Source organism: Uloborus diversus, chromosome 1 (genome assembly GCF_026930045.1).
Source record: "Uloborus diversus isolate 005 chromosome 1, Udiv.v.3.1, whole genome shotgun sequence".
In the NCBI taxonomy this organism is placed as follows: domain Eukaryota; kingdom Metazoa; phylum Arthropoda; class Arachnida; order Araneae; family Uloboridae; genus Uloborus; species Uloborus diversus.
The window spans coordinates 214,372,504-214,388,820 of record NC_072731.1 but is presented as its reverse complement, the minus strand read 5'-3'; the positions used below and the strand labels follow the sequence as shown (position 1 = coordinate 214,388,820).

Below are 16,317 nucleotides of genomic sequence, written 5' to 3'. Positions count from 1 at the left end.
TATTTTTTCAAATATAAGCGTTGAAATCGCCTTTACTGAAGCACTATTAAGCACTGGCCAGTGGGAACTACCGATGTATTTACCTTAGTTGATAAATCATTTATAATTTATAACAAAGAGTTTTTGCTCAATCCTTTTTCAAAATGAGACTTTTTACGTTTATATATGTACTTTATTCTTGGAATTTTAACCTTTGGCCTCTAATTCCAATATATTCGAATATAGGGAACCAATTGTGTATATGTTGTTGTCGTTGTGTTCCAGCTAGGCTGGCAATTTGGGGTGCGCTGCTTCACTTTTTCAACTGTACCGTAATTAGGTGTGAAGTCTAACTTCTACAGTACACACATGCCATGATGATCCGTTTATAGGTTAAGCAACCATTCACAGCACAACAACATTCACACAAAGATGACTGGTGGCACAAATTGTGTATCATAAAATAAAGTACAAACTTTCCAAAAGGTTTTCTTGCATTTAAGAAATAATGATTTGCATGTGCTGCGCCGGCGTGATCCTAAGTCCACACCGGCAGCAAGTAAAAACATTATTTTTCAACTGCAACTTTTTGAAAAAAAGGTTGATACTTCAAATTATAAGTTATATATTCAATGGCATCATAATTAAAAGCCAAAGTTTCAAATTCCAAAAATAAAGTGCACAGGGCCGTATGCAAGGGGGTGGTTTATAGGGTTCAACCCACCTTCAAAGTTTTTCATCCTAAGAAATTATTTATCTATTTATATTTTGGTGACAAAAATAATATTGTTGTTATTATTATTATTTCAATTTTATTTGGGAAATGAAATTAGTATGACTGAAAAATTGTACAAACTTATTGTGTGTTTATGGTAATAGTTATTAAGAAATTCATTTATTATGTAGCAATAAGGCGTTTTGTAAGAACATCCCCTCCCTCCATTTTGATAATCTGTTGTAACAAAAATCTATATATAATACACATAAAATCAAATTTGATAGACCATATAAGTGTTTCAAAATCTGTGTTTGGTAACCCCCCCCCCCGAAACAAAAGTCTGGTTACGGTTTTGAAAGTACAAGTAATGAGTAAAAAGTCGCACCCGTGCAAACGGATTGAGCATTGTAAGAAAAACAGCGTTTTATTGCCTTAATTGCAAAAACTCTTGTTTCGAGGGTGCAAACTAGTGATGGGCATAATCAAGAACTTTTAATAATCGAGATCTTGGGAATCGTGTAGTTCGAACAATCGGGATCTTTCGAGAATTGTTGGAATAGAGATTTCAAGAGATTTACTTCTCGAGATGTTTGAATCGAGATCTCAAGCGATTGAATCTTGAGAGTTCAGGAAATCAACATCTCGAGAAGGTTACAAGTCAAGAATTCGAGCAATCCATCGCTCGAGAAGTCCAGAAGTGATCGCTCGAGGAGTGATAATCGAGCACCCGAGATGTGAGAATCGAGAACTCCAGCTGCGATAATCGAGAACTCGAGACATGATAATCGAGAACTTGAGATGTTATAATCGAGAACTCCTGCTGTGATAATCGAGAACTCGAGCTGTGGTAGTCTATGCATAAAAGTCTGAACTTTTTAGGTTGAACGTTTAGATACGAGTGAAATTTCCTCAACCCTGGAAAAGGAAAATTATCAGCGATACGGATTACTAATTGGATGGAATTAGTTTTAAAAACAGGACATGACAGGACATGATTGTCTTGCGAAACATCTTTATAGTTTGAAAATCTTTTCTTTCCCAAACTGTAACATTGTGCGGCAGCGACACTGTTATGGATGCAGTGCATCTCAGAGAATGTCCGGAAACATATATGACAGATATTGGAAGGCCAGAGAAAAACTACAATCTTACAGACTGATTGACCGTATTAACTTTTTACTTGTTTTGCATTTCATCCTTTTGGACCGTTACAGTTTATATTTGAACATTTTATCTCTTTGTGTTTTTATATTTTTACATTTTTTCAATTTTAGATGTTACTATATTTGTACACTTTCTCCTTTTATACTTTTACAATTCTTAAGTTTTATATGTTACATTTTATATTTGTACGTTTTCTTCTTTTAAATTTTACATTTTTACAATTTTTCAATTTTACATTTTACATTTGTATATTCTACATTTTCCTTTTTTACTTGTTACATTTTACATTTTTATAGTATACTTTGTTTCATTTTTATATTGTACTCTATTTTCATGTGTGCTGAGTGCACTACCTATGTGCACTCTAGTCAATGAACTCCTATGTTCAAGTGCTACTACTAAAAAGAGTTTTAAAAACAATAAATATTGATTCACTACCGTCACATTTGCGGCTGTGCTCACTCCACCTAAAGCCATGAGGACAAGTAACTTTTGCAGCACACCGGTAACTTCCGATAGCATTTACGCAGTAATGAGTTTCCGGATTGCAGGAGTGACTTCTCTCGGAACACTCATCGACATCTATAACAAAAAGAGTGAATTAAACTGGAGCTTTAAATAAATAATAAAATAAAGATCTGAAACTTCCCTAATAATACAGTGACTAATATCACAATGACAAAAAGGACCCTTATGTGAATGTTACATGAGACTCACGAAACGCCACTGTAAAGTCATCCACTGGTGCGGCCACTCACTTACGTTCGCTGTGACGCCACAAAGTGACGTTTTCATGAAGTCACAAAGTGGCCGGTTAGTTGCGGCAGAGACGTCGAAGTTGAGTTACATGAAAAATATCACAAATGTGTCACAGAATGTTTCCCGTGAAAGGCTGCAATTCTGAAAATTTCGATTAATTCTGACAGCTCTTTTTTTGTGCGTCGTTCCTTTTTTTTTTTTGGTTATAGGGCGTATAAGGCCACATAGATACATATTACCGAACTGTGCAATAAATTGCACACAAAGGTTGCAGCAGCAGAGGTTGCCGTTGCATAAATGTGTACAGTGACTATTGTGACTCGCAGTAACGTCTTTGTAGTTTTGTTTTGATATATTGGGCTATCAGTGTTCGTGTTCAGGAAACAAACTTGTAAAAGGAGACTCAGAATTGGGTTATTGCATGGGTTGGTTTACAGCAGTTGTTTCCAACCTGGGAGTCGATTGTCCCCGTGATAAGTTCTTGAAAGACGGTAGGAAGCGATATATTCCAAAGATAAAATAATAATAATAAATAGCCAGTGAATGTCGAAATTGAAAATATATGCAAAACTGACTGTTAAAAAAGAAACAAATTCAAGTTTAGGAGCTTCCTCCTTACACATAGGTTGGACGTTAAAGAAGTATTTCATTATTCAGCTCCAAGTTTATAATTTAATTTTTTAAAAGATTAATCTTAAGTGTTTAGGCTTTCATTTTTCCCAGATTTCAGCTTAAAATATGAAATATTTTCATAAAAATGTTCTGTTTTTGAAAAATACTGCAATGATCTTAGATGGGTATTTCCCTTCAAATATCTATCAGTTCGTCTTGGAAAAGAAAAAAAAAAACGAACAAAAAAGTGCTTTTATTTATTCATTTATTATTATTGATATTATTATTTTGTTTGTTTTTTAGTTTAAGAGCCATTGTAGAAAATTGCTTTACTATATGCATTTTACTTCAAATTAAAATTAGGCATCTGTCTTTTCAATCATATCGATGTTTACTTGAGTCAACTTATGGTTTTGTTTTCAAGGAATAAGGGCGATAGGTGTCAGTCAACCTCAAGAAGAGGGGGAGGGGAGGGGAGAGGGATGACTCAAAAAGGATAAGAACCACTGATTTAGGGTGTTCATAAGCCTTGTGACGTAATTAATGTTAGTTTTTTATTTATTATAAATTGATTAGGTAATGTTCGAAAATTATTATCTTTTGCTTACACTTTACAGTATTTGAAGCATACATAAGCAATTTTATAGCGAAGTCTCAAAATGTACCTTAAAATGCACATATATCCACCAGTATAACGTTGTTTAACCTTACCCCCAGAGAAGTACACCGAGTATATTATTCTACAGCACATCATGGGAAATCTTCAAATGGAGCGATAAAGCTACATTACGGATAAGGTGTGGGAGAAGCAAATATGGAAGATTATAGCAAAAGGAAATAAGCATGGGGAGAAACAAAGATGCAGGTAAAAAGAACCTTAATTATTTTTTTTCTTTTCTTTTACGAAACTTCAATCTGAAAATAGAAGAAATACATTTATAACTAACACAATAGTTTATTTTCAAGTTGCATTGGTATTAATAAGTTCAAAACCATAAATGATTTCAGGTTTGCAAATTATAAATTAAAGTTAATGTCATTGATATGTGGTTGTAAGAAAGTTGCATCAAAAAAAAAAAGAAGATGTTTTAAAATGTAAAATTACGAGTAATATACGTTTCCGACATTCAAAAATAAATTTCAAGCAATACAGTGAAGCCTGTGTAAGTTGACCACTTGCAATGCACTACTTTAATGTTCAACTTATAGAGGTTGAAATTTATGATATAGATCTAATTCTCTGCCTGATAGTAGCGGTCAACTTAGACAGGTGGTCAACTTACAAGGGTGGTCAACTTTACAGGTTTTGATGTATTTTAACCTTCGCATTTCATTGATTGTTAAAAGTACTATTTCCTTTAGCAAACTAAACAAAATATCATATTTCTCACTCCTGTCTTATTTTTGTTTAACATACAGTCAGGGACGGATACAAGAGAGGGGTGATTGCCCCTCCCTTGAGGTACTTCCCACCGGTAATTTTTTGAAAATGAAGTTCAAAAACACAAATTTAGACGAGTTTCATTAATGTTGGGAGAAGGGAGGTTTGGGTTTGGGACCCTATCTTGGAACCGTTTCGGAATTGAAGTCCGAAACCTTTGTGATCAATATTTTTAAATCAGTATACATAGTAAAAAGTAAGTAATAAAAATTAATCGCCCCTCCCTTGAAAAATTTCTGGATCCGTCCTTGCGTACAGTTCAACATGAATATAACTCATAAGATCCTTCCTCACTATCTTCTTATCTCGACGCCAGGGAACTGAAAGTTACGACTGAAAAGTGGATCGGCTGACACTGGAAAAATGTAAAGAATGGCTCATATGCTTTAGTCAATTTAAAAAGAAGAGTTCATAAAAGGTGCCAAAAAAAAAAAAAAAAAAAAATAATAATAAAAAAATAAAATAAGTGGTCATATATGCTCCATCAAAATTCGTTCAGATAAGAAACCCAGTAAAATTCAGCGTTCATTTATTCCTCAAAATGTGGTCAGGATCAGCACAAATGTTTATTTTTCGCGATTTTTTGTGAGGGCAGTTATAAGCACCCCTTTAAGAACCTAAGTTAATCACTTAGAAGTTAATTATTTTTTCAATACTCTTAAAGAGTCAAAAAATAACTTTCATACATTAAAACATTTAACTTCGTTATTTTAGATAGACATAAGGAATATCAAAATGAAAAAATAATAAGTAGTCATAATTACCCAACTGACCCTTATGCTCAGAAACATCATATTGTAACTGTTTCTGCTTTTGCTGAACTTTTCATAAGTTTTAAGGATTACTATGTCAATACTATCTCGTTTATTAAAGTTCTTTCTCTTGCTTTAGAAGCATGTATCATTTTTCTAAATGCGTTATGAAAAAAAAATGCTTTAAGATTTCCTTGAATATTATGAAAAGTTTTCGTCAATAGAAATATTGCTGAATTGTGATACTTATGTATTTACTCTACCTTGGTGCTTTACAACCTGAAAGACCGTAATTCACTTACATTAGTGCTTTTATATCATAAGATCAAAGGACTCCATTCTCAAGTTGATTCAATAAGATTTTTTTAATTATATTAGGTAAAGTAATTTTAGTATTTTTCATTAATTTGTCATACACTGAGAAAACGTTACTCTACGAAACACAGCGAGTTCTGATTTTTGCAGCTTGACGAGTTTCTTACTCTACGGAAAAATGTTACATCTTTAATAACAATTTTCGATGATTCCACATTTCATTGTTTGAGATTCCTTTCTGCTTCCAGAGAATATCTGAATGCTTTGCATATTGGGTCGTCAAAACATAAAATATCACCAGTCAAGAAATTAAATAATATCAATGCAATACTATAGATTTCATATTCTGAATTTTGCGCAAATATTCTAAGCATAAAGTAATGCAAAAGAAAAAGGCATTAAAAATTAAAGTGAATATAATCCATAAAAGAAAGATATTATAATAATTACCTTCGCAGGAGTTAGTGGTAGAATTAAAACGTCGTCCTATGGGACACGATCTTTGCACGGCAAGTTGTTGGCATCGATAACCACCGGCTACATTCACACATTGCTCCCTTCCTGCCTGACATTTGTGTCCTTCAATGCATTCATTCACATCTGAAAGCACGGTGTGCTTTTGTATTTTATTCAACATACAATGTTATTTTCAATTAACAATGTTTTTTAGATCAATACGCTTTCCAACTTATTGTGGGAATGTAACTATTTAAATGTTTTAACTTTAAAAATTGTAAGTTACAAGCACACCAATCTAAAATGTTCTGTGGTAAATGTTTGTAAATTTTAACAATTTTCCGAAAAAGAAGAATTGACTTTTTGCTCAAATCCCAGTTTAAATACCAACCTGTTTCTTTAAGTGATACATGTAACTCGTAAAGAAGTATAAAATAATCTCTTCACTACTATCTGATAACATTCACAATAATGTACGAAGCATTGCCTATATACTTCTTTTCTGACTCAAACTGCAAATTTGAGTTATGTTTCAATGCACAAAAAGGAAAAGGAAAAAATCTTCTTTACCAAGTCCATTTTCAGCTTTTATTCAATTTACTTGAGCAACAGATTATTACTGAGATCATACAAGAGTTTAAGAAATGATATCGTCTGAAGAAAACCTTAAATAATTATTTTATAGGACTATTATTAACACTTAAAAGAAATGAGTTTGTTAACCGTCATAATTTCCGATGTTCCTCTAAGTTCCAGGTTTGATTCTATTGTTCGAAATCTGGATTTTTTGCTTCGCTACCTGGTATTCTTCTTTCCATAGTCCATGATGCAGTCTGAAACTAGAGGTTATCAATCGCTTCATCAAGACGTCACCACGCCGTCAAGTGTTTCGAAGGACTAGAAGTGAGAGTTTCATCTCTGAGTTATAATTCCCACATATAGTACTTTTAAGTCATGTTTTTTCCAAACTATAAACGCATTTTATTAGTCATTTCATTACGAACAATGCTAATCTGTTATAGATTCTACTTTTTTAGCTGCAACAGGTTTCAGGACCGTGCATTTAGTACACTAAATTTGAAACGAGTTGGTGCGGAAACGTTTTCTAAAACACAACTGCAACAATAGTTTTTTTTAGCAATCAGGACACAGAAGTTCATCAATTGCAACCCAGGATATTAAAAGAAATGCAAAAATGTTTAAAGTTATAGCCCTAATGCACAAATCCCTCATTTTTTGGTAGGAATATCTACTTCGTTTCCAAAAGCACAGCTTACGATCTAAGCATTGCGCACAAGATCAGATTTGGTACAAATTACAATGAAAATTAACTTTGTTAAGTTTCTTGCTTTATAGTGTTTTGCAATGTATTGATAGATACATTTCTATCCCCAAAATAAAGTGAAATATTAAAAAAAAGGCATATTTTTTTAGTATTATAAATAGAAAACGAAAAAATGATGTCTCTTCTCGGGCAGACTGACCAGTGAATGAGCTAAGACTTTTTTTTTCTTAGATGAATTGAGACTGAGATGGGGATGTAAGTAGATATTTTAAAGGTTTGAGTAACGCGCGTTTAAAGTTCAGATCTTAGGTAAGTTTTCATTGAAATCTTTTTTTAAATAATGCTGTATAGCAGCATCTACCAGGACTACTTGTACTATGTCTTGCCCAAAGACAGAGGAAAAATTCATCTGTCATTTGGTTATCTCCAAAATTTTATGTTCAAAATCTGTTTTTTTTTTTTTTTTTTTTTTTTTGCATCGCTACATGGTATTCTTCTTTCCATAGTCCATGGTGCAGCCTGAAACTAGAGAAAATTTTTATTTCGACACTTACATACAGTCGGATCCCGACTTAAGCGAGGGATGCGTTCCAAGACCATTCGCGCAAGTTGAAATTTCGCGTTGTGGAACAACTTATGTTTAGAAATATTTTATTAGCATACCCGGTTATTTCAAACATATGTTAATACCCCTCAAATTGTTTCAAACCATTTCTTAACTATATATTGACGTTTCTTTTATAAAGAACTGACTTTTTACTGCATTTTAGAAAAAGCGTTTCCATAAATTGCTATAATGAAGCACCAAATCAATGATCAATAAGAGACACGAATTAAAATAGTACGGTACTTACATTAAGTACATTATTGCATTCTAATACCACTGAACAGTAGATATCGCAAACTTAATTATGATTTTTAAAATGATGAAGATGATTCATAGTTTATGCAGTGTGGAAACACTCCTCCTAGCAGTTATTTGTTTAAACTTTAAACTAAAGCAAAGCGTTGTTTAGACTAATACATTGTGTGAACTTGTGCTTCCAGTGATGTTAAAGGGATGAAAGTTCATTCACAAAACCAAATTTTCAGTCAAAATGTCAACGAAGCCCATTCTAACGCTCCGCCGCTCCTTTCCAAAAACATTTCATGTTACAGGCGATCAATTTGTGTCCGCAATAAAAAATTAATAACTCACGAAAAACTCACGTTATAGCCATTTCGCGTAAGTCGGATCGCGTTGTAGCGGGATTCGACTCTATTCCTTTGTTTTCTCATTACCTCATATTAACAGTAGCTTGCTTTCTTCTATACATTTCCAAAATTAAAACGATCAAAAAGTACTTGTGTTTGACCACTGGTTCGAGGTATTCAATTCACCGAGGTTGGTTCACCTTTTTTCTTTTTTTTTCATTTCGACTTCCCGAAAACCCAAATACAAAACTTCAAAAGTTCTCCCTTAAAAACATGTTACATTTTTTAAAGATGTTACAAATTCTTGAAAATGAAATTGCGCTTAGCCGTTCATTCTCTCTATCTATCTATGCGTGGGATTGGAAAGGCATATGATGGTGATTACACGTTATTAAAATCTGACTGAATCCTATATTTTTTAAGCGTTTAGTAAATATTTCAATAACCATTTCAAAATGCTTCAAAATTAGTTCATTTTGAAAACTTACATAGCACCAAGCATAAAATTTTAGACATCAAAATATGGTTTTTTTTTAAAAAAACTTAATTATTTCCGAAAACAGTCTTAAATTTCAGGAAATAAACTTTATCATTTTTTTCATACCTTATATCATGATTTCAATACCTTTTAATGAAAAAAAAAAAAACAAAACAAAACAAATGCACATGCACCCCCATGCGGAAAAATTTAAATTTGATAATAAAAATACTTTTTCGAAATTTCAGAGCTTGGTGCTTGACTGGTTTCTGAAATAAACGGGTCAATTATTGCTGAAGAAGTGAAAGGCGGAAGTTGTAATGAGTAGATTTACACGCAAAAAAAAAAAAAAAAAAAAAAAAAAAAATCTGACAATCGGCCTCGATATTTGTTTACATTAAACGATAACACTGATCAAATGAATCATCTGTCACTCAGTAAACTCTCAAAAGATAAAGGTATTCACGTCCATCACATCAGCAGATGTTACATAAATCCAGAGATACAGAACAGAAAAATACGCATGAATGAAACTGAGGTGCTTTTTTTGCGTGCATATAATAAAAAATGATAATGTTGGGTATCTGCTGTTTGTTTTGTAGTAAGTTACCGTCCTAAGCCATGGCTAAGGCAGAAATACTAAAAATACACCACCAGCTCAATTATTCCACCCGAGGACACGCTTTTTAGCACTCATCAGCCCGTTGCTGCAGTCACTCACTGGTGTGCTAATTCTTCATTAGCTACCAGTTGATTTGGCTCCCTTAAGAGGTTTTTCGCCTCCAGCTCATGTGATTCCTATTCCGGGCTGATGAGTGCTAAAAAACACGAAGCTGCAGTCCTAGGATGGAATAACTGAGCTGGTGGTGTATTTTTAGTATCTGCTGTTTGTGTTCCTCTGACATGCACGGCTCGTGTGAAGAGGCTAGGGGGCGACTGCCCTATCACTTCTAACAGTAAAGGGACCTTGTTCCCTCACTTTTCAAACTTAAATTATAACTATTGTCCAAAATAAACAAATAAATAAATCCACCACATTTGATGAGCTACCTGTATGAGTTTCTTCGCAGAAAAAACTTTTGCTTTGCATCTATGTATCTCTTTTCACGAGGTAAAGTACATAATATTCCGAAAAGGAAGTAACTGAAAATCTCGGTGCAAGAAGGGAGCAGCTACACATTTAAAACAATTTTGGGATCACAAAAGCGTTTTAAAAATACGTATTAAAAGATTCTTTATTTATATTTAATATTCTGTCAGAATTTGCCTCTGTAAAAGTAGTTTCAATAAAATTTTAATAAAATGTATTGCTACCTATTATGGAAAACTATTTTTTGTGTACTGCAGCTGTCTTCTTTTTACTACACATCCTAATAATCTAAGTACATTTTGAGTTTTTAAAAATAATTTTTTTTTTTCATCCATTAATAAAGCAATGCTATCTTTGCGATAAAAAGCACTTTAATTATAAATATTACTCTACGTTATTGGGGAGTTGTACATTTCATTTTCTATAAAGTAACCTGCTACAGCTCCTTTCCTTTAGTTCTTGTATAGAATGAAAGGTAATATTTTTCTTCTTATATTTTAAACACAAAACCTATTCCCTTTCCGCAACGACGGCTTCAGTTGTTTTGCAATGTACATCTACCAAATCAGACGATTTTTAGTAGCCTTCGTACGATTTTCTAGTTGCTATGAACAGCATATGTACGTCATCAGGACTGCAGTAAAACAATGACTGTTAAAAACGCTTTTACTGTCATTTTTAAATGCCTTCTTCATAACGAAATCCTTAAAACTATTTGAATAAGAATTTAAAACTTTACTTCCAACCACGCCCCACCTTTTAGCTCTAAGCCTTTCGTTTTACAATGTGGAGTTCGAAAGTGGTCAACGGTTGTGGGCGTTGCGCTGGGGAAGGTCTCTCGCTGGATGTCAGCGTAACTTGGAGTTCATCACTTAGTTTGTGAACCTGAGATCCTTGATGTATGGTTATGTATCATACACGGTAAGAATTTAGGACTGGAAATATTTGCTTACCAACACAGTTTCCAGTAATATCATCAGCTCTGAATCCGGGAGGACACGTCTGGACGTTGGGCTTTACCACACACTCGTAACTTCCGTTCAAATTGAGACAATTGTGAGTCAGTCTGTTGCAGCGGTCCAGTTCTTCAACGCATTCGTCGATATCTGAAAGGAAGAACACCTTTGTTAATTTTGTGCTGATTGTTGATTAAAAAAAAATATATTTTAACAAACAAAAATCAACAGCGAAATTTGCTTTGTTGACAACTTGGGTTTATGGGTCCTTGGGCTCTGCGCCACATTCGAACTCTATCGTTAGCATTTATGAACTGAAATGGAGATTTAACTGCCCAAGCCATGATTTTACAGTCGCCTGGGGCCCAACCAATGAGGGCACGAGCCAGGAATGTCATGTGTTAGTAAAAGCACTAAAGTTAGGCCCGTCATTTCAGAATTTTCGGGGGGGAGGGGCAAAGGGTATAAAATTTCAGCCAGTAAAGTCAAATTTTGCCACACTGGTTTAACTTACACGTTCGTCCTACGTTTTACATTGATATCTGCGGTTATTTCACACAGTGTTGCTTGTTTTTTAACACTGACAATTCTACTCTCACGTAGCTGATCTGAGCTACCAAGTGCAAGCGGTTAGCCACTACGACCATGGGTGAGCCACTACGCTACGCCACTATGTTCATGGTGGAAGGTTAAGACTGAAATTAAGTATTTCTGACAGACACTGAGGACCTTACAATATTAAATTCTCTAACGATTTCCGAAATGAAACATTCTACGTGTCTGGTTCGTGCTACTATAACGCGTTCAGATCTGTTAATTCCTGACGTGTGGCCATATTAAAGCCCCCCCCAGAAATCACTTTCCTAAACAAAACATTTTTCAGCAAGAATTCTTTTGATACAAATCATTTAAATACTAATTAAAACAATGCCAATGCAGTTCCCAAATATACATGTTGTTATACATATATTTGGTGTATTGTAACACTATTTCTATCTGTGTATTACATCTCGCTATCTCATCGACTTTCGTCACCTCAGAATACAATCAGTTCGAGAACAATTAAATATAATTAACAGACATTAATTGTGACTGGCACATGCTTTGAAAACATAGCATCTGTGGTGAAACATGACTTCCAAACATAACGTAGCAGAGCAACAGATAAATAAATACAATAATTGATTGAAAACTGATATCTAAAAATTATGTATAACGGATGAAAAAGTTTCAGATCAATGGTTCATTTTCGCCTAGAAACTTAAAAATAACTGCAGATAAGTATTATTTTTTCACAGTTTTCGTGGTTTAAAATCAGAAGTGTGTTAGCAATTCCAATAATGCTCACCACTTTAAACTCTAAGACTCTGTTATTTTGATATTCTTACTAGGGATGCACCAATCGGCCAAATTTTGCCGATTAATTGGCGGAAAAAATATTTTTGAAATGTATTTTTTTTAGTATACCTTTAACAAGAAACTATGAAGAATACATTTATTAGCAATAAATAAATGTAATTTTCTGCAAACGTTAGGGGAGAGTGTTGTAACTTTGGACACTGCTAATTTCTAAAAATCTATTTTTAGTAACCATGTTTTTGTAACCTCTAATAATAACCTTCATCAATAAGTGTGTCATAGTAAAAATCAGCATCAAATGAGTAAAATTGACGATTTTGTGAGCGAAAGAAAATTTCAGGACTCAAAAGTAAATATTTTCTTCACTTTTACTTCATTTTCCGTCTTTGTATTTATAAATTTAATCAACTGAATTTCATTTTGTTATAAAAGAGAAGCACTTTAAATCATTTGCATATGAGAAAATAATGATAGTTGCATCTATAAATTGACCATTATTTTGGTTTTTCTTAAACCACATGGTTATTGTACCTTGGGACAGCCAAACATTTTGTACCTTAGGACACGTTCCAAGGTACAACATATGCATGGTTCTTAATAATTAAGATACATTTAGGAACATGGAACAATGTTCTAATCTTATGTAGTCTTTTAAACACATTTAATCTTAGATAATAATTCATAATTCAATATTCATAATTGATAGTTAAATATTCATTATTTAATTCACTACCATGAAAAAAAATATATATATTTTTTTTGTTTTCTGGTGCAAAATTGGTTTAAGTATATGGCTGTTTCCTGAATCATGAAAATTTTCCCATAGTACAACAGGATGTGTCCCAAGGTACAATAGGATGTTGTACCTTGGGACAGCTTGGAACTTTTACTTTAAATGGCGGGCAACATTTTATTTTCAAACTGTCTGAATTAAAAAAATATTTTCTTGCACACAAGTATGTTGGGGCATTTTAATGTGACTTTTAGATTTTGAATTTGATTCAAATAATTGACGTTAAAAATTGAAATATGAAAAGTGTCCCAAAGTACAACACCCTCTCCTACTATAAGATGCTGTAGGAAAGTGTTCAGAGTAGAAACAAAACAAATAGTTGAGAAAGTGAGTAAAACTGAATGAAATATTAAAGAATAACCCTGACTGCTGATAATAATCACATTGCACTATTATGAATAAAATTTTGAATTTTAGAACTTTTAAGCTGGAATTCAAAAAACATAAGTAAGCAAATGCCCCTTCCCCACACTCTACATATATGCAATAAATAAAAATAACTTTCAATCCATATCAAGTCAATATTTATGCCATCCTTAGAACCCTTCTCCTACGCTTTTCACATACCTTTTAGCTACTTAAAAAAAAAAAATATTATCAGTGTTATTTTTATTTATCTTTTTTGAAAGAGATAAATATAACAGAAATAAACAAATGTGTATATGGTACCACAACAGCTGGAAAGGGATTCCTGAGTGTTTTATTTCATTTCCAAAGAAAAGGAAATCAGTACCATTTCCTTAGTTCATGTTTTCATGATACCCTCATACCAGCTTTTGATGACACTACATCTTCCCCCAGTTATTTTGTTCTTTGTAACTATACATATGATTAAATCATACATTTTACAACTTACTCTTTAAATTATTAATTTTTGATCCAACAAAAAAATTGTATTATTAAAAATCATTGGATAAAAAAACCGTGCTCATACGCTATTTTTATTATTGTTTTGTAAACTGATGGTTGAACTAATGTTGTTTTTTTTAATTAATCTTTCGATTTTGAATAAACATACACATAATGTACAATGTTACAACATTTTGCATGTGTAGATACTTTTCTTCTTGAACCCTTCGTTTCTTCTTGCTTTTAGATAACTTTCTAATTTTTTTTTGATAAAGAATGAAATTCTCGGAATAAATGCCTACTAATAATTAATTTATAAATTTAAATTAAAAATGCTCTAAAATTAGCCTGCTGACTACAGGCTAATCCCCAAAATATTTGAACTTTGATGCCTAGTTAACATGATGCAATTTTTCAACAAAAATATGAAAATTGGCTCAAAGAAATTGGATAAAACTTTGAAACTATTTTGGAAAAATTAGGAAAGTGGAGAAAAATAAATCGTGGTCTCTGAAATAAACTATTGACTGTTTCTATAGTCAAAATTATAAAAGAAAATAAATGAAGGAGAGACATTGATAGTATTGAAAGTAATCATTATGACCATTAATCGGCTCTGTCGGTTAATCGGTAATTGGCTAATTTGCTTACCGTGCATCCTTAATTCTTACAACTACTTTGATTTTTTTTTTCAGTATACAATTTTATTTACATTTAGCAAAGCCAAGTTTTTTGAACTGAATGCCGGTTTTCTACCGTTAAGACATTACGGAGCCCCAATAGCGGACACTTTAAGCAAATGATAGACAGTATAATAAGTTTAGCTGCTGAGTTTGTGACCGTTTTGTGAATATATTGGATTCATTTCTTTCTTTTTTTTTTTAAAGAAAATCATTGTCTTACTTTCTACAGAAACTGAAACTCATGATGTATTTTTTCAACAGATAGTAATGTCAACGTTCTGTAAAGTTCTTTAAATCAGAGTTCAGCTATCGCCTCACATCTGCTTTGGCGCTACCTTGCCAGTTAATTCCACGGACCTCTTAAAACTTTTCTCAAATTTTGAAACAGGTAAAGTTGTGATCACTCTTCGTCTTTTTCGCGCGAAGAGCAAGTTTCGCGAATTTTATTTGAACAGAACAGAAAGTCAAAAGCAAAAAAAAAAAAAAAAAAAAAAAAAAAAAGTGAAGTTAAAATTTTTGCAATTACGACAGGCTTGTGAAAATCGAGAAAATAAAAACCTAGTGAAAATAAGTATCTTTACAGTATATCAGGACAAAAGATATGTTTTGGTGTGAAATTTCGTACGAATAAAAAATCTGAAAAGGTAAACTGAAATAACGTTGCCCCGAGTAAACGTGCCTCAATTTGAGTCACTCTTCCTTAAAAACATAAAATTGAGCACCATCACTTTACCAGCGCAACCGTTGTTTTCATCTGGGGCAAACCCTTGAGGACAGCTCTGTGCTTCTTGCTCTTGTTGACGGATGCAATCATAAGCTCCCATAGTGTTCACACACTGTTCATCAGTGTCACAAGCATCCGGATATTCGTCACACTCATTGATATCTGCACAAAGGAAAAAAAATCAAATACAAATACAAATGTGACGACCAGCAACAGACTCTTGGCCCAGCTAGGCTGGTCCCAGTCAATTTATTAGTCCTCAATGAAGATCAATGGCCCTTTTAAAGCTATCCACCCCTTGCTCGTTACCACCTCTTCCGGTAAGCTGTTCCAAGTGCCCACAACCCTACTAAAATAGTAGTTTTTCCTTATTTCTACTTTAGCCTGAGATTTGAATAGCTTAAAACATGACCCCTCGTCTTGCTTTCGGTGCAAAAATGTAATCCATTAACATCATTCATTCTGATAAATTCAAACAACTGGATCATGTCCCCTTTGATCCTCCTTTGCTCCAGGCTATACATATTAAGCCTGGTGTCATAATCTAAATCAGAAAGCTCCCTTACTACTTTAGTTACCCTTCTTTGAACCCTTTCCAATACACAAATATCTTTCTTCAGATAAGGCGACAAAACTGCACAGCATATTCCAAATGGGGTCTTACTAAACTCCTATATAAAGGTAGAAGAACCTTCTTAGATTTGTTTGAA

At 33.2% G+C, this 16,317-nt stretch overlaps 1 protein-coding gene across 1 annotated transcript in view; it reads right to left on the bottom strand.

The window, feature by feature from the left end:
• Positions 1-16,317, bottom strand: part of LOC129218598 (fibulin-1-like) — a 77,084-nt gene that overhangs the window by 30,966 nt on the left and 29,801 nt on the right. Inside the window, 4 exon segments of the mRNA XM_054852919.1 lie at positions 2,300-2,443; positions 6,191-6,340; positions 11,197-11,349; positions 15,617-15,769. Coding sequence (XP_054708894.1) covers positions 2,300-2,443; positions 6,191-6,340; positions 11,197-11,349; positions 15,617-15,769 — 600 coding nt within the window.